This window comes from Mycteria americana (genome assembly GCF_035582795.1).
Source record: "Mycteria americana isolate JAX WOST 10 ecotype Jacksonville Zoo and Gardens chromosome Z unlocalized genomic scaffold, USCA_MyAme_1.0 Scaffold_18, whole genome shotgun sequence".
Classification (NCBI taxonomy): domain Eukaryota; kingdom Metazoa; phylum Chordata; class Aves; order Ciconiiformes; family Ciconiidae; genus Mycteria; species Mycteria americana.
Genome location: NW_027445436.1, coordinates 12,342,019 through 12,365,183, shown reverse-complemented (window position 1 = coordinate 12,365,183; position 23,165 = coordinate 12,342,019). Strand labels below are relative to the sequence as shown.

General features: G+C 41.7%; 1 protein-coding gene across 6 annotated transcripts in view; it reads left to right on the top strand.

Annotated features, from left to right (window-relative positions):
• ST8SIA5 (ST8 alpha-N-acetyl-neuraminide alpha-2,8-sialyltransferase 5) overlaps window positions 1-23,165 on the top strand; it is a 185,726-nt gene that overhangs the window by 131,048 nt on the left and 31,513 nt on the right. For 4 of the 6 annotated variants that reach the window (XM_075488809.1, XM_075488810.1, XM_075488808.1 and 1 more), the window contains one exon: window positions 13,246-13,353. The exons of the other annotated variants lie outside the window; for them this stretch is intronic. In XM_075488809.1, coding sequence (XP_075344924.1) covers window positions 13,246-13,353 — 108 coding nt within the window. The remainder of the gene's footprint in view (window positions 1-13,245; window positions 13,354-23,165) is intronic. 6 annotated transcript variants of the gene reach the window in all.

The following is a 23,165-nucleotide window of genomic DNA, read 5'->3' as shown; positions in this document are numbered from 1 at the left end:
TAAGCAGGGAGATGTACATACATTTTGTCACTTTGACTGGAAAACACTGTTTATTTATTTTTTTATTCCAGCTTGTAATGATTTATTTCTTTTCCTTTTTTTTTATCACATGAAAGAGTCTCAAAGAGGGTTCCCCCCACTCAGTGCAGGGAAAAAGCACTTTGACCCATTTCTGCTGGGAAGTGGTAGTTCCCATCTTTCATGGAAATAAAAATGCAGGATGTGGCAGTCTCAGGCTGTCAGTTATTAATGATAGAAAGGTGATTTACATAGCAGCCTACATCATTACCATAATATTATCATGAAGGTACTTTTTCACTTTTTCTTTCCCTCTCTCACTCTTATGCCCTGCAGTACATTATGGTGACCATTCCCGGGAAGTTTGATTGCCAGTCTGCTCTGTGCAGGGGTGTCTGTAACCTTTAATTACACTTTTCTTTCACAAACCTCCTGTGTTAAGTCCCCTGTTAGAAGCTGATGCCGGCTGTGAGGTTCCTTGAACACGTTATAGCTTGCACCTCCAGGGACCACGGTGGAGCTGGTGGTTTTGGAGAGCATCCTTGCATTTATAGATATTATTTAGATATTTATAGCTTTGGTGCTGCTTGCCAAGCTGGAGCTTGGGGACGCTGCCTAAACCTAAAACCATTTATTCGCTAGGATTCAACATGCTGCTTGTTTTATGATAGCCTTTGCTTGCATCCCAACATCTGCAACAGTAACAGGCCTCTGGGCCTCTTCCCAAGGCAACGGGAAGAAATTCCCTAGTGTATTTAGAGAAACCTGAAAATTGCCCTGAAGTACTATTCCAGTAAATGTACAATGCTTTTAAGCCTAAATATAACACAGGGCTAGCTTGTTTCTCTGCAAGAAGATGGTGGAAATGGGTAAAGGCCAGCAAGGCAGGGGGAATTTGACCTAAAACAAGCAGCTTGGGCACAACGCAGGGGACAGCATAGACTAGGGACTGGTCCCAATAAGCGGTGTGGACAGAGGCATCCTTTTCTGGGAGAAAGATGGAAAAGTTAGCTGTATGGCTGTAAGCTGTGCCATGCCACTTGCCCTTACAAGCAGGGAATGGGCTGGTTTTATTGCCATAAAAACCCACCTGAAGCTCTCCATGGAGGGTGCCATGGAGGCTCATGGTCCTGCGTTTGCCCACGGCCATGCTCCCAAAGCCTGGCTGTGGAGATGGCAGGACTGCAGGCAGGAGAGGATGCTCCAGGAAATAAACTCTGCTCAGTGAAATGTGATAAGGGGCCCAGCCTCTGGTCAAGTCCTCTCTTTCCCCTTAATGAGATCTTAATGAGCTCCTGGCATTGCTGGAAGAAGGGGAGAACGTAGAGATTGAATTTCTATGTATTCACACATTTTTCACCCACCATATAATGTTCTCTGCTCCTTCCCCTGCTGTTTTGTACATTGGAAAGCAGAATCCTGCCCACCTTTTTTAGTTTTCCCCCAAGTGGGATGGATGTGGGTGCTCTCAGCAAGGCCAATGCCTCGTCCCCATAGTAGCAGCTAAAGTCCTAACGAGAGAGTTAAACTGCAAGCTGGAGAATGACATCGGGAAGCTCTGGTCTCTGTAGCTCCTGATCCTGAGTAAAAAGGATGATGAAATGAGATATAATTAAAGGACTTTAATATGGATCTCTGGGGTAATTATTTTTATCTTAGGATTAATGTGATGATTAAAAATCCACTGCATTGATCCGCTAAAGCAGGTTAAATGCTGTGGACTTCTGCTTAAATCTAGAGCTGCCGCTTGCTTTTGTATTGACTCATCTTTGCGGTGCTCAGCTTTCAGCTGAATTTTTTTTTTTAATCAGATGCTCAGCTGAGGGCTGGCCTTTTTTTGTGAGCTCTTGTTTGGCCAGCAGGGAATAATTTTGGATTACATCAGGAAACTGCCACTATAGTAAAAAATGTTGAAATGGTCCCTGTCTTCATCTCCCAACCTGTAGCATGGGAGAGATCAATAGGACGGTCCTTGCCTGCTTTGGCAAGGGAAAAATATCAGAGCAATACTTTGCTATATACCAATATTCTATTGGCAGGGAATTCACTAAATACTGTTTTTTTAACAGCCTGACTTCTGCACAGGGTGAGAGTCAGCTGAAGAAGGGAATCTGCCCCTTTAAAACTATTTTTTTCAGCCAAGTGAAGAGAACACATTTTCAAAGCTATTAAAGACTTTAAACAAAGATTACCCTGGGGTCTGTCAGAGGGGGGACGTACAATAACTCAAAGAATCATACAGCAAGAAACAGCAAACCTTCCCATGCAGGCAGCCTGCATTATTTGAAAGCTTTACATCTTTTAAATGAGAATAAAACATCACTCCTATGTGTGTGTACCCTATAATTAATATCAGACTCTCACAACTTGAGGTTATACCACCATTTTGGTATTTCTGAAGCAGCTTTTATTCAACAGTTGCAAATCAATCCCCAGACATCTTTACCCCTTTCCTTACTGTATAAGAAATATAGCTTATGATAATTTTTTGCACAGCATGGGCAAATAAGGAATAAACCCACAGAAAATAAACCTGGACTACACCTTGAGAGATCATTTAGTCTGTACTGTGCTATAAGACAAGATCATATCTAACTTATACTAGCGACAGCAGTAGTTGTGATGTGGACACGGAGGCTGCATATGGCGTGAGTTTTATTTTGTCCTAAGCTGGACTCTTGAGGAACTGCAGCCAACTCATGTCAGTTGAGAGCTCCTGCTCCATACCTGGCATGTGCTCCTCTGGCCTGTTCATAACACCCTGTGAAGATGTTAACCGTAACCTAAGACCATCTATTCCAGTGTTAAAAGTTTCTTTCTATTTAAATATTTTTCCCAAGAGACATAAGCTGTAGGTCACCTAGTGAGTCATCTCTCTTAACACACAGCTCTGTGCCCCCTCCGTTTCTAACCAGAGTGAAATATTATCCCAGCGAAATGACGTACAACCCGTGAGTCACCTCGCTGAATCCCTGACGGGGCTGCAGAGCAGGTCTTGGTTTTGGTCGGTTTTCTTCAGAGAAGAGCACTGGAAAGTTCAGGAGACAGCAAAGTCTTGAAGCTATATACAGCAATATGTGTATGTATGGGATATGGCCATCACCTTAAAGTGACCGGATCTAGTCTAGCATAGCAGGAGAAGCTGAGACTCCAGCCATGCTGTTCTTGCTACAGGGTATTCCCAAGAGCATTTCAAGGGGATGGGGACCAGGGTGCTGGCATCCCCATCGTGCCTAACTAACCTTGCAAAGTCAAGGAGCTGAATCAGCTCCCTGAGAGGTCAGAGGAGCACTGGGGCCTGTGCTGGGGGAGAGCTCAGGGGAGAGATGGCAATGGGATGGAGGGGGCAGAACAAACAGGGAGCTGATAGATTAACTCAGCTGCCTGCAAAGTCATCCCCCACTGGTCATCCCATTCCCTTTCTCATTGCTGATGTTGGTTGCTTTACATAATGCTCCTGTCTCCCCACATCAAATAAAAGGAGAGAGCTCACAAGTACGTGGCATGTGAATTAAAGCTCTGCAAAAATTTGCAAACCACAGCTCTATCACAGGCTGCAACAGAGACTTTTATTGTGAAAAGTGTCCCGAAACCAAAATCTTACCTTCTGCTACTTGAGTTTTTTTCTGACTCATAATTTTAATTTGCTTTTAAAGAAAAGCATCAAGTGGCTGAAGTTTTAGTACCAGAGCATGAGGGTGTGTTACTTCCTCTCTTGTGCTCCCTGGCAGTGCTCTCTATGGCTCTGATGCAGAAAACAGGCAGGGTTTGAATCCCTGCTCCCTCTAGACTTGCTTTATTTCTAGCATTGTTGTGTTGCACCTCTGCTGTTAAGATGGCAAAAAAACTTGCTGATTTAGTCTGTGAATTGCCAGGCCTTCTCCATTCCCCAGATGACAGTAAATTAAGGTAATGAAAGTCAGTTATTTCAATATTTTACATGTGCAAATTGCATTATCCTGAGTGTGTCATTCCCTGGTGTGTTACACCATGGTCCTTCCTGAGCTCAAACCACGGGGGATGTGAATCACTACAGAGTGACCTACAGACGCTTGCCCCTTTCGCTGTGGCTGTGGCCACCTGGCAGTCCCTTAATTCAGTTCCCACAAGCCCACGCTGCACAGGAGTGGTTGGTTTGTCTAGGGTTTGAATCATGTTGGGCTGTAGGAGCTCTTCAGAATCTTCTTGCCTGGGATTGGTGAATTATAGGTGTCCTGTTTACCAGCCAAAAGGTGGCCATTATCCTCACTGATTAATACAGAGACAATTAAATCCTAATTCTAATTCACATAATACCCAGTAGCAGCTTGCTTCAGTCTCTAACTTTGTTGTGTGGGGATCTAGGCCTACTTCTATCCATGCAAACAGCTCTTTTTGAATATTTGGCTGAATGTCTAGGCTAACTCTGCTTTCTGCACTTTACACAGATCTGTTGCCTCTGTATGACAAAGTAATGGCTGAGTTTTGCCAATGCCCAGCATTCAACACCTGTGAATCAAAGCCCTTTCATCCAAAGTGGTTTAAACCCCGTGACATTTCTTTCAAAAACATCTCTGTTATAACCTGCCATCAACATGTTTTATGTCATTTTGAAAAAATTAGCTGCTTGCCCTCTATGTGTATGGGCAGATACAAAGTTCAGTCTTACCTATGTTTGTCAAAAGCCAAACCCAGTCTTCTTGTTTTGAGTTGTGCTACGCCTGTCCCCCCCACAACTCCAGCTGTGAGCGATCACATCCGTGACCGCTGACCTCCGTGGCCAGTGTTGCAGACCTCCTGGTAATTTGGTCTTTTATTTTTGACCTGATTGGAGTTTCCTGATCGTTCTTACACTTGCTGAATTTGGTTCAGACGTAATCGCTGTGCAAAGCTTTGTATTTTCTTAGTTTCACTGTGCCTCATTCTTACCGTTGATTGCTTTTTCATTTCATTTCTCATTTTTTAATTCAAATGTATTCATTGCTCAGCAGTCCGTGCCTCCCTCAAGCAAATTGTGGATTTAACCTCTCATTTCTTTGAGGCATCCTTGGCCTCTGTTGCTTGCATCCATTTTGCTTTTTCATCAGCCCCACAGATAGTCACTGTCCTTCCACATCCTCTTTATTTAGTTAGTTTTATGCTTTAGTTCTCATGATGAAAACCTTAAAAGCAATCTCTGTCACTGGTAGTTTCATAGCACTTTCCATAAGAACAAATACAGCCAAGGCTAGGTTTTTCACAATCCCAGCTGAAAATCTTGGGCAGTCAACAGTTTGTAGGGCTTGCACAAATAGTAGGAGGAGATTGCACCTTCCACTTCTGTGTGTGGAGAGAGGGAATATTGCCTACTCCTGTGGCTGATACTGGGTACAGACACATTGACTCTAAATGGCATTTTGCTCATTGTCTTCAGCATGAGTCCTCAGTGCAATTGGGGCTCTGTGGGTATGTTTATACAGAAGAATATAGTGCAGTGTAGGGACACTTGACCTGGTGCTAAATATATTAGTTTTGGAAACATGAGATGCAAAGCAATTAGCTCACTGAGATCTCTAATGCTATGGTGAGATTGCTTGTGGTACCCACGCTGCACTGAGCTACTGTCTCAAATGTCAGAATTTGCTGGTATCTTAAAATATTTGGGATTTCCTGTGAGCCTCTGTGCTTGGGGCTTGATGGGCCTTTTTTCTTGAAAAGTTCACAACCTGCCTCAATGTCAACTCATTCTGTTGTGGGTCTTGTGTTGCCCCTAATTATTACAAATAATAATATTTTAATTATGAATAATTATTACAAATAGAATTGATACAGATTATCTATTACTCCTTGGATGTTTATCTTCCAGCCACAGATGAGAAAAGGAAAGGTATCCTTCAACATCCTTGATGTCCTAGTCAACACTTCATCCCGTTTAAGCAGACTAGTTGAATGTTGGTGTTGAGTCTATTTTATCTTTCTTGGGAAGTGATTTTAGATCAGGTTTTTCAGATGTCGCGTGTGAGTATCTGATACAAGGTTTAACCCAAATGTGAAATGTGCTACATGAAATAAAACTTTTTTTCTGTATAATAGTGGTTGTAATCCAGAAGCTTCCCACCTATGTTTCCAATTTTGCTCTTTGTGTTAGTCAAAATATACTCTTCCACCACTTTATTACTACCATTTCCCTCCAACATGTAGAGCCAAGCTTGTCCCTGGTATAATACTGTATGGCCAAGTGTGTGGTGTAACCAGACATGCCCATTTCCCACAGCCTCCATCCATATTTTGCTTTTCATGGGAACCATATAATTTCACTTCTTCCTTTTGTTGTGAATATACCATTCCTGCTCTCCCACATATTTTCAATACATTTTCAAAACCTTTTCTAAGGGTTCTCTCCCAATAAGATAGCAAGCAATCAGCTCAGCAGTTACCCACTGTCAGTCAACTTGCAAAGCCATAGGTCATTGAGACAAGGGTTGGTCTCTATCAATGCAGGGAGCAGAAGTATGTATGTGTATGTATCCAGACTAAAACTCGCATTTTGCTAATTTTACTGGAGAAACAAGTATTTTTCTAAACTGGACTGGTCAGATTCAGCTCTGCTTCCACTGAATGCAAACGTGAGTTTTATTATGGACTCACATAAGAAGGGGAGCATCCTGCTCAAGTACATGAGTTGGCCCCAGAAATGTTTTATTTCTTTGTGCTGTATCTGGTAGGGTTATGCCCATGGATTCTTCACTGAAAGAGGCCAAGGCACACATGGTATTTTTCTGGCATTATAGCACAGGTGAATTGGACCTGGACTGCTACAGGCAGATTTACGTTTCTTTCTTTCATCTGTGTTGTGTCTTTCTAGATTGCTGTGCCTTGAATAGTTATTTCAAAATGGATTGGAGTGTTTGAAGTTTGAATTAAACCATTCAAGTAAGCATTTGCCTTTCTCTTGTCATCTAACTTCTTTGTTTTCAGGGACTGAGTCTGGCCCTTTTGTCAGGAAAGGGGAGTTTTTGGACACAGAGGCTGGTCTGCCTTGACTCTGCTGGGTTGGGTTTGATCTCAGCATCTCATTGTTACCTAGTGGATGTTTTACTCCTTTCGAGCCCCTCTGATGTCTTTTCAAGTGCAGTGTAAATAAACTTGCTGTTTCTGGCCTGCGCGAAAAAAAAAACGGATCCTTGTTTTTTCTCCAAAACTCCTCTTATTGTTATCTCTGTTGGCTCTTATGCTTGTCTTCACTTGTGCAGCAGTCTGTCACATTGGACACTCCTGATATTCCCCTTTCTTACCCAACCTCCTCTTACTCTCTGATCCATTTTAGTGAGTGTTTTCAGTCACTCTCATCTGCAGGTCATTCATGCACGCCACTGTTTTAGTTTTATTTTCCATACACCCTGTGGACACAGTGAGTCATATTTGCCTTATTTTGCAGAAAGAAGGAACTGGATCTTCAGCAAGATTAACCATCTGACTTTCCTATACCTCTGTGACATCCCTGTTAGTAGACTAGGGGCATCACTTTCCATTTTCAAAGAGGGTAGTGTGATCATTTAACACTGAAGTCTTCAGTTCCTCCTCTCAAGGGCACAAGAATTATGAAACAGGGAAACTGAGGTACAGTGAAAGTAAGTGATTTTCCACTGACTTTAGGAAGCCTATACATAGCCTGGACTGTCTGTCAGGGCAGGGACTGTATATGGCTTCTGTGTTTGGGTAGTATATAACAGTGTAGTGCAGCACCATGACCAGGCCTGTAGAAATATGATTATAAAATTAATGGTGTATACAGAATTAATGTATATACTATTAGCTTATAACTTAAACAGGAGCTGGAGTCACAAAAGCTGGGCTTGCTGTCACCTCCTAATGACCTCTTTGCTAGGGAGAATGCATATAGAGAAGGAATATGAGAACTGCTAGAAAGAAAGAGCAGGAAAAGTGAAGACAAATAAGAGAGGGAGCTCAGAAAGAAAATGAAGTAATTTGCCTTGCTCTTGGGGACATTCATATCTTCCTTTCACCCCTTCAAAGAAGGAGTCTATAGACTCCTCTGCTTCCCCTTGCTTGACCATCTGTGGTAGGCCAGCAAGCTGAGTCAGATTTTGGCTTAGCTTCACCAATATAAAATGACACTGGTTTCTGTCTGGTTTTGCTTGCTTTTGGGTTTAGTCTGCCTCTGGTAGATGCAGGATGGGGGTAGTGGTAGCTGTCACCTTGAAAAATGAGTGGAAATAGCCTGCTGGCTGGGATTAAATGAGATGAGCTGGTGGTTTTGGGGGAATGGGTTGGCACTGGAGTGGCAGGTGCTCTTCCATGCCCTCTCCTTGCACCACCTGTGTGATGCCCCCGTTGCCACTCAGTCCTCGTTACCCATAGGTACCGATCACTGTGTTACTCAGCCACTTGCACCAAACTGCTCTTATGCCTTGAAAGCACGTGGGTCTCTCCTGAATAAATTCTGCTGCATATGTGGTCACGGCCTGCTCTCTGGTTAGAGCCCAGACAGGACTGCCAGCTGTGCTTAAAGTCTTTTGGGTCTTCTCCATTTATTAGCTGTAGAATAGCTCCCTTTTAAAAGCCTTGCCTTCTTGTCTGAGCTGAATTTTCACCTTGCCTTCGCGCTTTAGAAAGGCAATGAGACGCTCCTGAGGTGGGATCTCAGTGTGACAGCAGCATGGATACGAAGCTTCTTGCTGCAGTCTATTCACTTGTTCATTCTTGCCTTATAGTTCAAAAAACTCATAATTGTTTGACATCCTCTGCTATTAAAACCTCCGCTTGTGCAGGAGTTGTTTCTTGTTTGGATTGTGGCAACAGGCTTTTTGCTTTGCTTCCTGCTGCTTCTTGACAGCCGGTCTTGACAAGCCCTTCAGAATTACTGCTGCTTTGTTAATTTTCTGTTTTTTTCACACCCTCCTGCTATTCTTACATTATGCCAGTGTTTATTTGACCACATACTGATTCAACATTTACAGTTACCAATTAGGATCAAAATATTGCTTTGACATTTACCTGAAACTCAAGGTCTTTATTGCGAAGACATCCAACTTAACGGAGTTTCTCTAACGCAAGGCACAACGTTGCTCATACTCTTATTTGTTAGGGGTAAGTCCTGTGATTAATGATGTCCATAAACCTTGATGAGAAATTTGCTTACAGTGAATGGGCAAAACATAGCATCTCTGCACTAAGAGTGTTTCTGGTTATTACATCTTTTATAAAGTCTTCCCTTGTCATCATCAGTATCACGCATTGGGGAAACGTACTAATTTTAGAAGGAAATAACATTAGGGCAAATTGAGCAAATGGTGAAGTTCCACCATTGGTAATCATTGGTAATGATCCCAGGCTTAAAATTAGCTTTTTTTTTTTTAAACTCTTTGACATGAACTGTCTAAATTACATAGGAGACCTCTACGTCTAAGTAATTTCCTCTGCTTTCCTTCCCTTCTTTTAACCTTTCCTTACCCTCTTTTAACCTTTCCTTACCCTCTTTTTTGTTCTGCTTCTTTTTCTCTTCCTTTTCTGTGTTTCCATCCTGCATGTGCTTTTCTATTGCACTTCTGATTCACAGAAGCTTAATTTACCTCTTCTTTGTTTACCTGTTAAAATGTAGTTAGTGCTGAGAGTGAACGTGTTAGAATTTAACTACATAATATGCCAAAGAAATATACTGATGGAGCAGTTCATGTCTCTGTTCTATTTTCTCAGGCTGTTTGCAAATTTGGCCAGACAGCTTTTATGAACACTTATGACTCACAACTGAGAGGATTAGAAAATTTTGTATTTTTAAAATTGAAATCTCCCAACTCAAGGCTGATTGAAATCAATGGTAAAACTCTCAGTAATCTTGTTAGGAACAGAATTAATTCAGGTCAGTGTTTTTAAATGTCTCATCCTTGGTTTCTACTCAGTCCTAATACTACAAACTATTATTCATGGGAGTTGTTCTTTCTAGGAGGAAGAGGTTTATTGTACCATCACTCCAGAAAATGCAGTGCAACAGCTTGGTCTCAGTCTTGCAGACTCACAGTGAGATGAGCTGTGTAATGTTTCTTCGGTGGTGTGTTTTGTGTATATATAAGTCTATGTGTTGTTAACCTCTGGAGTACCTGTTGGAAGAAGAGCACTGTGTTGTCCCCTTTCCCTGTCTGGTTCAGGGTCGGACACTTAGCTTGCTCCTGACCCTAAGCTCAGCTCACAACTTTGTACTTTGTCCTTACCATGTAGAAGTGTCATACCCAGACCCTTGCTTGCCCTCGTTAGATATTTTTGTACCTCAATTAGATCCCCCATTCTGCCGTTTCAAAGCTAAGTATTTTAAGCTGTTCATCATAAGACATATCTATCATTCCTCAGTGTTAGTCTTCCTGAACTCCTCTTGGATCTTACCCAAAATGTGCATGTCCTCCTTTAAACTTGGTGCCTCAGCTGCAGGACACACTGTTCCAAAAAAAGGCTTGATGAGAGGAGGGCATTAAAGAATGGTTTTATCATTTCTTTTGCTTTATGGACAGATTCACCTGCCTCCGCCTTTGAGCATTTACTTAGCTTTCCTTCCAGCTGTTACATGTGGAGTGAAGATGTACAAAGGGAAAGGACTTTACTGAATGTTTTAATTCTTCATTTCATCTGCCTGAATATTGGCTATGCTTTAGGAGAGCTCACCTCTGAAGGACACACCGACACCAGCTATTTATCTAGATTAATGCTCTCTATTTCAGTTTGCAAGTTAATATCTAAGCCCAAAATATCTAATTTAAATCCAATTAAAAAGTACAATTCCAGCTTGGTTTTCCTACACTTCTACTCTCTCTCCCCATGTATCATTCAGTGCTGCCCGTAGCAATTAAAACATATTTTTAAGGTCATATATTTAGATGCCTTTTACAAAGACATACGCATTCAAAAGAAACATGTTTCCATACCAGTTACAGTGTGGCAAAAAATGCGTTAGACTGTGGTACATGGGAGAGAATCACAAGTGTTTATTTCAACAAGCCTAAAAGTGAAGGTGTCTTAGTAAAAGTGAGAATTTTCTCATATTTTCTTCACACCGATATTCTACTCAGAAGTTGTACCTTGGGCAGCCTCAGCTGATTAAAATCTGTCAGAGCAATGTAGAAGGTATGGGACTCCCTGACAAGCCATAGCACTGCATTACCCTATAGCCATTATAGCATAACCTATACACCCTTTGATGCGATTCTCCAAATTGATCACCAAAGTAGCTCTCTCCAAGCTGAATGTAAGATGTAAGTGTGCGATATCATCTCATTTTGCTTATGGCAATCAGGATAGTCTCTTCCACTTGTTCTGATTTTTTGGAAAACAGGAGAATTGCATCAATGTATTTAACTAAGAAGTAATCAGAATGGGTCTCCTATGAGCAAAAAATTGGCTTCTGTATTTGAAATGTTCCCATTTTTATACTTTAAAAGTTTTTCTTTTAAAAAGCAAAATTTGACCACTGGAGAACATGCAAGAAATGAAAATGCATTTGAAAGATTCAGAGGAAGATTTTCAATATTTTCATAGTGCTTTTCTCCCACCTTTTGTGGTGGGAGGCAGCTTGGGAGGGGAGGGGGCAGTTTAGGAGGCTAGCTCTTTCCTCAGTTCACAGTGTTGAAATGGCTCTCTACCTTCTTCAGAATTCCTTCTCCCTCAAAATGCCTTTACTAAAAAGTCTGTTTTCAATAATAATAATAAAAAAAAACAAACAAAAAGATTAAAAGGCACAAAACATACAAGAATAAACTTCTTAAATTCTTTCAAAATATCTTGGTTTTAGGTCAGAAAAAACATTTGTGGTGACATACACTGCACTGCACTTGGGTGGTGGGATCCTTCTGTCATGCATGCCCACACTACAAGCAACCCCGGGCTCCCTGTACTGTTGATGGAAGAAGAGTTTGGGGGATGGATCAGTTCACCCTAGGGTGAAGACCAGCCTTTGATCGGGTGAATCTTTTCCTAAACTAACTGTACTGAGCCAATCTCTACTGATTTTTAAGAACAAAGACAATTAGCTCATGTGGAAATGCCTGCACTGCAGATACTTGAAGTTAGATAAGGTTGTCTTAAAACAATGACAACAAGAAGTTATGTGCACACATTTCCACAATACAGAACAAGTAAACTCCTACTATATGTTTTTGGAGCTGTTTAGAGCTACTCCCCTTTTCTGCTGCAGGAAGCAAAGAGGCCTTATTTTAATGCCCCATGTTCCTTCTTAATTTCCTATGCTTATAACTGCTGCCAATTAGACTAGAGTCTGAGAGATTCTCCAGTCCTTGTAATAAGCCTGTTGACCAAGAAAACTAGCGGGGTCCTGGATGCCCTTTCTTTTGGGCAAAGCAGGCTGGCAGATTGCTTCCTGGCTGTCCCCGCACAGCCCAGCCGGGAAGTTAACTTTCAGTATTGGCAGTACCAAATGTTCACAACTCAGCTGCCAGGCTTCTGAAATAATGAAATTGGGTTAAAATGGAGAAGATTAAAAATAACAATCTGCGAGATTCTTTTTTGTTGACTTCTGAGCTAAGGGAAGGATTTGACTTGTGTTGTCAAATGTTTCTTCAGACCCAGCTTTTTTAAATACATGTGAGATTTCTACCCAACTATAGGTGTAGTTTCCAGAAGACTGCAGGCATCATAGGCCTTGGAATTAATTTGTGAAAGTTTGGAAAACAGGGAGTTGTGATGACTGTGATATGCATTGGCTTAAAAAATGTCATCTTCCCAAACAGGGAAAAGAAGCAATATAGTGTGACTTAGAGAAGTCATCAAATGACAAATCCTTTGCTAGCATGGCCAACAAATCAGAGGAAGGACTCAATGCCCACCACATTTAACAACTATTGTAGATGTAAAATTGAAGTTTGGAAGGTTTACTTCTTTGGCCCTGCAGTTTTCCACATAAGTCTCCAGCTTTTTGCACTTGCGTCTCTGGGAATGAAATTTCCACCTTGCTCCACACATATGTATGTTGTTTATAAGCACATATGTATGTTGTTTATTGCCTTCCAATTTGGTTGGGGAGTCTGGTGTTGTTTTCAGCCAAGGACTTGAAGAGTCTATGGGAAGTGAAAATTAATTGTTTCCACTAGTAAGATGATGTCTTGTGGTTCTTGGTATCTTTTTATTGGTTTTGATGAATGTGTCATAGTCACATTTCTGTGTTAAGAAAAAGGACATGAGAACTCATGCTGATAGACTTAACCTAATGAATGATATCAAATATCAACTGCCTCGTTTTCTTGCTAGAGGGCTGCAGTTTAGCTGGCAGAATGGAGAGGAATTGGCAAATTGGACCGGCACCTTTAATTTCACGGATGATGGAGCAGTGAAGAGTGGCAGTGACACAGGCACCAGGTACCAACACCCAAGGGAATGACTACAGACATCTCTCTCTCTTTGTATGAACCACAAATATGAGCACAGGCTGTATGAAAAATGAGATTTGCAGCTTGCTTTGGCTGCTCGGTACTGTTCTGCATGGCACAGAAGATGCCAGGGATGCCCAAGTGCTGTGCTGTTTTCCCCCTTCAAGGCCTTGGGGCCATTCTGGAATATGCCATAAGCATCCATGCAGTATGCAGGAGGGTGACTTCTGTGTCCTGGCCTCTCCTATTTCCATTCCCCCACCAATGCTATGTGTCAATATGTGGCAGTGTGGGAGAGTGGGACTTGGGTGGGCAATGTCGCAACATGACAGTATTGATGCACGCAGAGCACACTGGAGAATCTGGCCCAAGGTTTTCTTTATAATAGAATATGTATTCTAAGAAAACATAGTTTAACTTGAAATCTTTCCAGGGCCTAGCAGGGGAAGAATGGAGTATTTCCTTTACTTACACTATTTTGAAAATATGAGAAGCACTGATGTGCCATTGCACTTTTTGTACTTATTAATTTGTAGTAGGATCCTTTTGACTGACACATATTTGAAGGGTCATGAAGAGCCATATTCATAGTCAGGTAACTGGCTGCAGTTGTGCCTAAAGAGCTCCGTGGCTATTGCAGGCCATCTGCATAAATCCAGGTACAGGCATAGGGCGAATATTTGGGGTATCTTCCTGGAACCTCAGCTGTAGAGGTTAAAAATCCTGAGTCATGTGTACTATCAAGTTCAATAAGTAGCAGGGTAATCTTAGAAAGACTGTAAGTTAAAGAAAAAATAAAATAATTAAAAGAAGCTTACATTTAATACCTATGTATAAATAAAACTATCTTTGGATAAATTACATATTTTGTTTAAAATATCATCACAGTATATTTTGGTAACCATATGCCACTACAGCTGTGGAGCTGATAGCATTTCAAAGGCAAGCGGAAGTACAGAGTCTGACCTGCCAAAAATCATCCAGTCTCACTGAACCGCAGCAATGCTGCAATTCCTGTTATGGCTCTTCGCTGTAGTGTGATCCTGTATGAGTGCTACCTGCCACTCGGCTGGTTTAACTAGTTAAGGTTCTTTTTATAAAGAACCAGCTTAAGCTGCAGTTTTTCACTCAGAGCAAGGGAAAAATGATTCATTCTATGTATGTATGTATATATGTATGTATGTGTGTACCTATCTATCTGTCTGTCTATCTATCTCTACTTTTGTTGCCTTGTTTGTGTATGCATCTACTGTCTGTATATGCAAAGTCTTCAGTTTAGGCACTTGGCATATAAAAGAACTGAATGTGGCACAAAGACATCTTCTTGAAGACATGAGAGAATTAATAAATATAGATTTCCCCCTCTAGGCACCCTTGACAGAGACAATTGAACCATTGTTGATTGCAGGACGGGGAACCAAAACCCTTGGCTGCAAAATACATACTAGTTGTGAGGCACCGAATGACAGTACTATTCTCAATCTGTTTAGCCCCTTCAAAGACAAAGAGGTTCAGGATGCAAGTGTTTTTTATACAAACAGGCTCAAACTGCATAAGTTAGGTATAAATTTCAAAGGTTATAATATCAATAAAAGATGCAAATTTCAAAGTCTGTGTCATGTTAATGACTGTGGAGCTGAAAGATTAGGATTTTGAGTTAGGGGTAAGTCTAGCTGCAACATATATTGCACATAAGTGTATTATGGATATTATTTATCCATTTGTCTACTGTCTGAAAGCTGAGAATACAGCAAAATAACAAAGAACTGTATAAATGTGGAGGTGAGACTGTGTGGTGAATAACTGCAGAGCTATGTCATAAATTGTTTACTGTTTACCTTTGATCACCTTTCTTACTGTGTTATCACTAGACATCTCCTGAGAGTCTTAATCTGACACCCAACTTCAGGCTGTTGATATCAATTGAAAACAAGCCTTCCTCTAATGAATAATTCTTTCCACCAAATGGAAAACTTGCAGACTACATTTTACTGACCTGATTTTACTCGTATATATTTACATGTCTCCAGAGAGATGTCTGAAGTGCACAAAACTAATTATATGTCAGCATATGCACAGTAAATACATTTCACTGCATGGCTCTGCAGTTTATTGTGTGTTATCACCTCCTTGTGAAAGGTTTGGTGTTTAAAGATATTAATTGAAATAGATATTAATATGCTTTTCATTAGCTTATATAATTTATATATCTATATGTATATAGATACATGTTTATTCATACATATGTGGTATCAATCCATGTATATTCTATAACTACTCTTTATCTTTTAATCATGTAACTTAATACATGGTGTAGAGACAGTGACAACTCATTCTGTAGGAGTGATTTATTAGATAAAAATGAAGGACTTCGAAAGCAAAGGCACACTGAGAATAAGTGCATTAGAATTGCAAGACAGCCAGACTTCACAAGAGTAGTGGCCATATCAAAACCAATGAACAGTGAAGATTAAACATTGCATGAAAAGGATCAAGTAGGACAGAAATGAAGAATGCCATGTTATCTGATTTCAGTAGAAACTGATTCAGACCTTAACTAATGTACGAAGTTAAAGTGTGGCTTTGTCGTGGTTTAGCCCCAGATGGCAACTAAGCACCACGCAGCCGCTCGCTCACTCCCCCCGTGGTGGGATGGGGAAGAGAATCGGAAGAGTAAAAGTGAGAACACTCGTGGGTTGAGATAAGGACAGTTTAATAGGGAACGCAAAAGCCGCACGCGCGAGCAAAGCGAAGCAAGGAATTCATTCACTACTTCCCATGGGCAGGCAGGTGTTCAGCCATCTCCAGGAAAGCAGGGCTCCATCACGCGTAATGGTTACTTGGGAAGATAAACGCCATCACTCCGAATGTCCCCCCCTTCCTTCTGCTTCCCCAGCTTTATATACTGAGCATGATGTCATATGGTATGGAATAGCCCTTTGGCCAGTTTGGATCAACAATCCTGGCTGTGCCCCCTCCCAGCTTCTTGGGCACCTGGCAGAGCATGGGGAGCTGAAAAAAAAGTCCTTGCCCAGTGTAAATACCGCTTAGCAACAGCCAAAACATCAGCGTGTTATCAATATTATTCTCATACTAAAACCCAAAACACAGCACTACACCAGCCACTAGGAAGGAAATCAACTCTATCCCAGCCGAAACCAGGACAGGCTTGCAATTGGAATATTTTTTACTGTCCAGGGGAGTTCATTACACAGTTTCGGCAAATGAGCCTTGCTCTGATTGCAGACAGTTCCACTGTGCCAGAGTAACCAAGCTAACCAAGGCTTTTCATCCCAGTGCATAAGACACTTCTTCAGATTGTATAGAACCAGTCCATGGAGATAAAAGCTAATATCATGAGCTCGGCTTAGTATGTGGTACAACTGAGAGTGTGGATCATGTTTGTGGCATCTAATATTGCTGTGGGTAGATGCCCGACAGAGATCTCTATTTGCTGAGGCTTTTTGGGCACCAAAAGCTTCATTTTGATGCATATTGCATTGCTGCAGGTCTTCTAGGTAGCAAAGAAGTTGTGAATAGTTTCAAGAAGTAAAAGTGAAACACTCAACAACTCCCCAAAGCCATAGGGATGTGTACTTTCAACTAAAGGAGGACTAGATGGGCTGCAGGGTCTTTGAAACCCTCACTCAGATGCAATGTCAACCAATTGTCAAATACTGGCTTATTTTTGGTTCTCAGCCATTCAGCCATATCAGCCATCTCAGCAATCTCAGCAATATCAGCCATCTCAGCAATATCAGCCATTGCTTAGATTTCTACCTTTTGTTTTTTATCTTGTGCTAAGTATTATAAATCTTACAACATCCTTGTGGGGAATCAAGTAAAGGGTTCTATCTGATGCTGGTTATGAGAAGTAATATATGAAACTACTTCCTAGAGCCCTGATTCCTCTGTTCTCCTTTTAATATGTTTTGCAACTTACTGGGATTTGTGAGTCTTCATGCTTAAAGCATTTTTCATTGCCAAGAAGCTGCCTTAATGATGTGATGATCTATCTGCCATATTAGTTGGGTTATGGTGTTCTCTGCCACCTTCAGTCCATCTGAGCTGAAGATAAGTTTCAGTGTAGGACTTAGGTGGTGAGACCGCAGAAGCCTTTGACGGGTGAGAGGAGATGTGAGCTTTATACTTTTGGGCCTGTCAGTTTGTACACTGAATTCTCCAGTATGACAAATCTGGAGCTTTGTCCCCTGTGGCTACAAAATAGAAAGTATAACCAGTTGGATTCATCAAATACACATTTTATAAGAATGAATGTAAGGGCTTGAGACATCAGACCTCATTGGCCAGGACAGTAGCTGAAGATGTTCCTTAAGTCATAGTGCTGAACTTTTCATACAAAGATACTAAAATCTTGAGAATCACCAGAAAAAGAAAAAGCTGTTGCAATGATAAACTAAAATGTGTTTTTTGAGATGTTATTGATGTGTAAATGTTGTCATGTGTTTTGTTATGCCTCCCAGGTGGGGTGGTCATATGGATAACAACATCAGCAGCTTATTTCAATCAGTGATGGGAATGGGCTTGATTAAAACAGCCACACAGCAGTTTATTAAAAATTGGAAGAGTTCTGAAATGACATTGGTAAAATAGGACTCCCTGCAGCATACCCCACTCTGCTTGTCAGGAGCCAATGTTGTTTTGATACAGTGACTGTGAAAGAAAAGAAACACCAAAGTGTCCCTAAAACTAGAATTCAATATACTCTCCAATAAATCATTCTAGGGGTGACACATTGTACAGTGGGAAAACTTCTAAACAAAGATGCATGGCAGTCTGTGTGAGAGAAGACCCAGGAAGCACAGGGGGTAGTGGTGTTGATTCAGAAGTATGGTCTGCAAGGTGGGCGTATCCCAGGTGGGTGAACAAACTGCAGGAGGTAGCCTGGACTTTGCTATGTCATTTAGGGCTGTTTCTGCTTTAGCTCCTGCTGTTAGACCCACAGCTGTTGCAGTAGAGCTGTATTGGGTAGTATATTAGACTGAAATTTTGGAGAGACTTGGCTCCCAAGTAAGTGGACGGATGAGAAGGGAACAACATGGCATTGGCTGGAGTGGATGTTTGGTCAATTCACACTGCTGATGTGGCATTGGACAGCAGAGCCAAGCAATCCCAAATGGTCTGTGTGTTGAGACATGAAGACAGGAGATCAAAATCAGAATGGCAGAGAGCAGCCAGTGCTAGTTTGCCAGGAGCTTTCATAGTCGTGATGAAAAACATATCCTCAGGGTATTACAGCAATCATAACTGTACAGATGTGTAAACTGTCTGTGAAGTCATGGGACCAGATCAAATAAGGAATCCAGAAAAGGAGCACCTCTGAGATATGACAGATGGATTTTCTAAGGTTTTCTAAGGTTACTTGGGAGGTACATAGAGCTATCAATGAACTGCTTTTAAAGGACAGAAATATAAAAGCCTCTCCTCTTCTGTGGAAGATCAAACTTATGAATTTAAGTCTGGTTTGTGGAAGCACTTTTGGTTTTTTTAATGTAAAAATCTTTAATTTGGAAGATAGGCAGGGTATCTTGGAAAACTGCCCTTGTCTTGGTGGATGGACATTTCTGATGCCATCTATTACCAAAACTCAGAAAAACTTGTGACACTGTAAGGACACAAATCTAGCCAAACATTTCAAAATATCCTAGATGGAAGATCAGGAGGTTCATGAGTTAATAGCTTTTAACCTCAGCTTTTAACCTTACATAAATCTCTTGGGAAGCATGAGTCCCTGTACAAGAATTCCAGCTCCTGACTTTCGTTTGTTTACTCTGGTTCTTCTAGAAAGAAAACCAACCTTTAACTAAAGATGCCTGTCCTGGTTTCAGCTGAGATAATTTTCTTTATAGTGACTGGTATGGGGCTACGTTTTGGATTTGTGCTGAAGGCAGTGTTGATAATACAGAGATGTTTTAGTTGTTGCTGTACTAGTCAAGGACTTTTCAGCTTCCCGTGCTCTGCCAGGTGCAGAAGAAGCTGGGAGGGGACACAGCCAGGACAGTTGATCCAAACTGACCAAAGGGCTATTCCATACCACATGACGTCATGCTCAGTATATAAAGCTGGGGAAGAAGAAGGAAGGGGGGACATTTGGAGTGATGGCGTTTGTCTTCCCAAGTAACCGTTACGCGTGATGGAGCCCTGCTTCCCTGGAGATGGCTGAACACCTGCCTGCCCATGGGAAGTAGTGAATTAATTCCTTGCTTTGCTTTGCTTGCGTGCACGGCTTTTACTTTCCCTATTAAACTGTTTTTATCTCAACCCTCAAGTTTTCTCACTTTTGCTCTTCCGATTCTCTCCCCCATCCCACCGAGGGGGAGTGAGCGAGCGGCTGCATGGTGCTTAGTTGCTGGCTGGGGCTAAACCACGACAATGCCATTTCTATCTTCAGCTTCCAAGCATCAGATACAATTTTTCCTTCCTTGCTATGCTGTATTGAAAAGCTTCCTGCTACTAGCAATTGTTTCCTCGTGCAGTGTCTCCCTACTCAGTCACCATATGTTTAGATTAAGCTTCATAAGCCTCTCATACTTTTTGGAACCTAAATAATTTCTGCAGGTTCTTTCGTAACTCTTGCCAGTGTCTCAAACCCTCAAACTTGAAAGAACTGGATGCAGTAATTCAGAAGAGCTGTTACCACATAATGTATACAAAGATGTATGACCATTTTCTCTTGCTTATATTTTCTTTTTTTTTTACATGACACAGTTTATAATGACACATTTTGTTCCCAGCTACAGCCACATACTGAAAGTTCATGATCAATTAGACATCTACTACATCTATTAGCATTAGAGATGAAGGTGGTAAAAGATTTAAACCAGTTAATGCCAGTGACATTGCATCAGCAGGTGGTAGCCAGGAGGACCACATTTTTTATATTTGTTGTCCCCAAGGAGGAGATAGTCAAATAGTTTCACCAACCCATATAGGAGAAGACTATTGCTTCTCCAGCCTCCTCCTTCATGCCCACAGCACCTTCTCTCTCAGTTCAGTCTTTCAAGCACCATCCTGGTGTGGACAAGTCAACACAGGCTCTCAAACAGCAGAAACAACACATGCAGCAATGTGATTTTTTGTGCCACAGCCCTAGTGAAGTGTAAATTAATCTAAGGGCATCAAACATTTCTGCTTCACTTGCCAATTCTCAGAGCAGGGGGTTCTCATTTAACATCAGTACATCCACAGGTGTTTTCTTTTACAAGGTGTAGTGTGAAAGGTCATTATGATTTCCATCAACTTCAGAGGCTGCTCTTGTTCTTGGTGGTAATCGTGTAGTCTAGGCAGTGTCTATGAGAGCAGAGCCCAAGGTCCCCGTTCCTGCCTGCCACGGACTTACCTGTCAATCAGCCTCTACATCAGCTTCTTTATCTGCCAAACAGTGATCGTGCCTTCAAATGGGGTCAAAGTAATCTTAGGAGAATATGCCATGCGAAGTGGTAGGATGCACTCTTTGAGGGAAAAAGATCACTGTATTGATATCAGGCCCTTAAACCTTTTGACCAAATCTTGTAGTTTTTGATGTTGTCGCATAGAAATATTAATAGAAGCAAAGGCTAGCAGGATTTGGTGGCTCACTCACAATGGACTCTCTAATGATGTCAACACCTAGTTTGCTCTGCTCTGAATGAGTTTTCCAGAGCCCCTATAGCCATGATATGTTCCACCTCAGCAGTATTTTTGCTACATGGGTCTGAAGATCCCATGCTGGCCCTGCCAGATGAACGTGAGTCCCTGCATGCTTTGGGGAGTGTGCTCTGGCACACTTGCAAGGTTCCTGAGTAGGGAAGGTGAATCTAGACCTGAGGCTGGCCATGGATCTGCCCATACTGATGAGTACAGGGACTGCTAATTGGACAGTTCTCTTAATAAGTATTTAGTAGAAGCCTGAAGGGCTTGGTTAATTTATTCTTATTTCTTAGTCACTGGATAACATGTATTTTTGTAAAGATCTTTGTTTTTCCTGCAGGGTAGGTGGAATCCTTCCTGCGATACTCTGCTCTCTTGCAGTGTAAGTGCTGCAGCCTCACTGCGAACAGTGCAGAACCAGCAGTGCAGGAATGAGCAAAATGGGAAGGTGGCTTGTGCAGGAGAAAATGGTCTTGTTTAAAAGATGCCTGACAATTACACTCAATTATATTTTAAAACCTTTGTTCAATATATCAGACAAATCAGTGCCTCAATCCAAGTGTCACTTGAAGGCAGGATTGAAGTCTCAGGCTTTTTAATTCATGTAGCATGATCAAGAAAAGGTAACTTTTGATCAAAGCAGGAGCAGCCCAACTGTAGATGATCAAAGACCTAAGAGTTAGCTGGTGTACTGGGAAACCAAATCTGTCTCTCACTAGTGAGCTCATTAAGCTGCTCAGCTGGAAGTGAGGTTGCAATGGGAGACATGAAGGTTAGAAAAGAAGAAAGTCTCAGTCAAAAATGGAAAATTACAGAGTGAATAGCATCTCATTTCTGGGCATTCAGTACTGAGAGCCATAAAAAAAGAGTCCTCTCTGAGTACTTGCAGCTTGTGTGGTGTTCAGATACAGGATTTAATCCTGGAACAATGTTGTAGATATGAAAGCTACAATTGAACTGAACGGACTATCGTGGTTTAACCCCAGCCAGCAGCTAAGCACCACGCAGCCGCTCGCTCACCGCCCCCCCGGTGGGATGGGGGAGAGAATCGGAAGAGCAAAAGTGAGAAAACTCGAGGGTTGAGATAAAGACAGTTTAATAAGTAAATGTCCTGGTTTCGGCTAGGATAGAGTTAATTTTCTTCCTAGTAGCTGGTATAGTGCTGTGCTTTGGATTTTAGTATAAGAATAATATTGATAACACGCTGATGTTTTGGCTGTCGCTAAGCGGTGTTTACATTGGTCAAGGATTCTTCCCCCCCTTCAGCTCCCCATGCTCTGCCAGGTGCCCAAGAAATGGGAGGGGGCACAGCCAGGATAGTTGATCCAAACTGACCAAAGGGCTATTCCATACCATATGACGTCATGCCCAGTATATAAACTGGGGGGAGTTGGCCGGGGGGTAGCGATCACTGCTCGGGGACTGGCTGGGTGTCGGTCGGCGGGTGGTGAGCGGTTGTATTTTTTTTTTTATATATATATTTTCCCTTTTTTCCCCTCCCTTGGGTTTTGTTCCTCTCTCTCTCTCTCGTTGGTTTTTTTCCCTCTCATTATAATTCATTATTATTATTACTATTATTTTGTTCCTATTATTTAACTGTTATTTTCTCAACCCACGAGTTTTCTTACTTTTGCTCTTTCGATTCTCTCCCCCATCCCACCGGGGGGGGGAAGTGAGCGAGCGGCTGCGTGGTGCTTGGCTGCCGGCTGGGGCTAAACCACGACAGTCCTTTTTGGCGCCCAACAACATGGGGCACAAAGGGTTTGAGATAATAACAGATTAACCAGTGTGTATTAAGGAATTTAGATCTGTTAGTAGTTGTGGGACGTGATATTGATCCATTTGTTCCTAGCATCGGTTTACCTGATCTGCACCATGCTCATTTCTTTGCCGTACATGTTAAAGATGGGTGTTGGTTTTTGCAGTTTGCTGTGCTCTGCTTTAATTGGTGATGTTTTGCCTGTGAGATTTGTTATTAAAACAGTGACCTTGTGTTTATTTTGGTATCTAAGTGCTGTACTGAAACCGTTACTGTATGTCGGGTATGATCTTATGGAGACAATTCGCAATTATACTTCTTCCTCTGAGAGGTTTTTTATGGAGGAAATGCAGAATTGTACCTTCACTACTTTCTTCTACAATGCTTCCTCC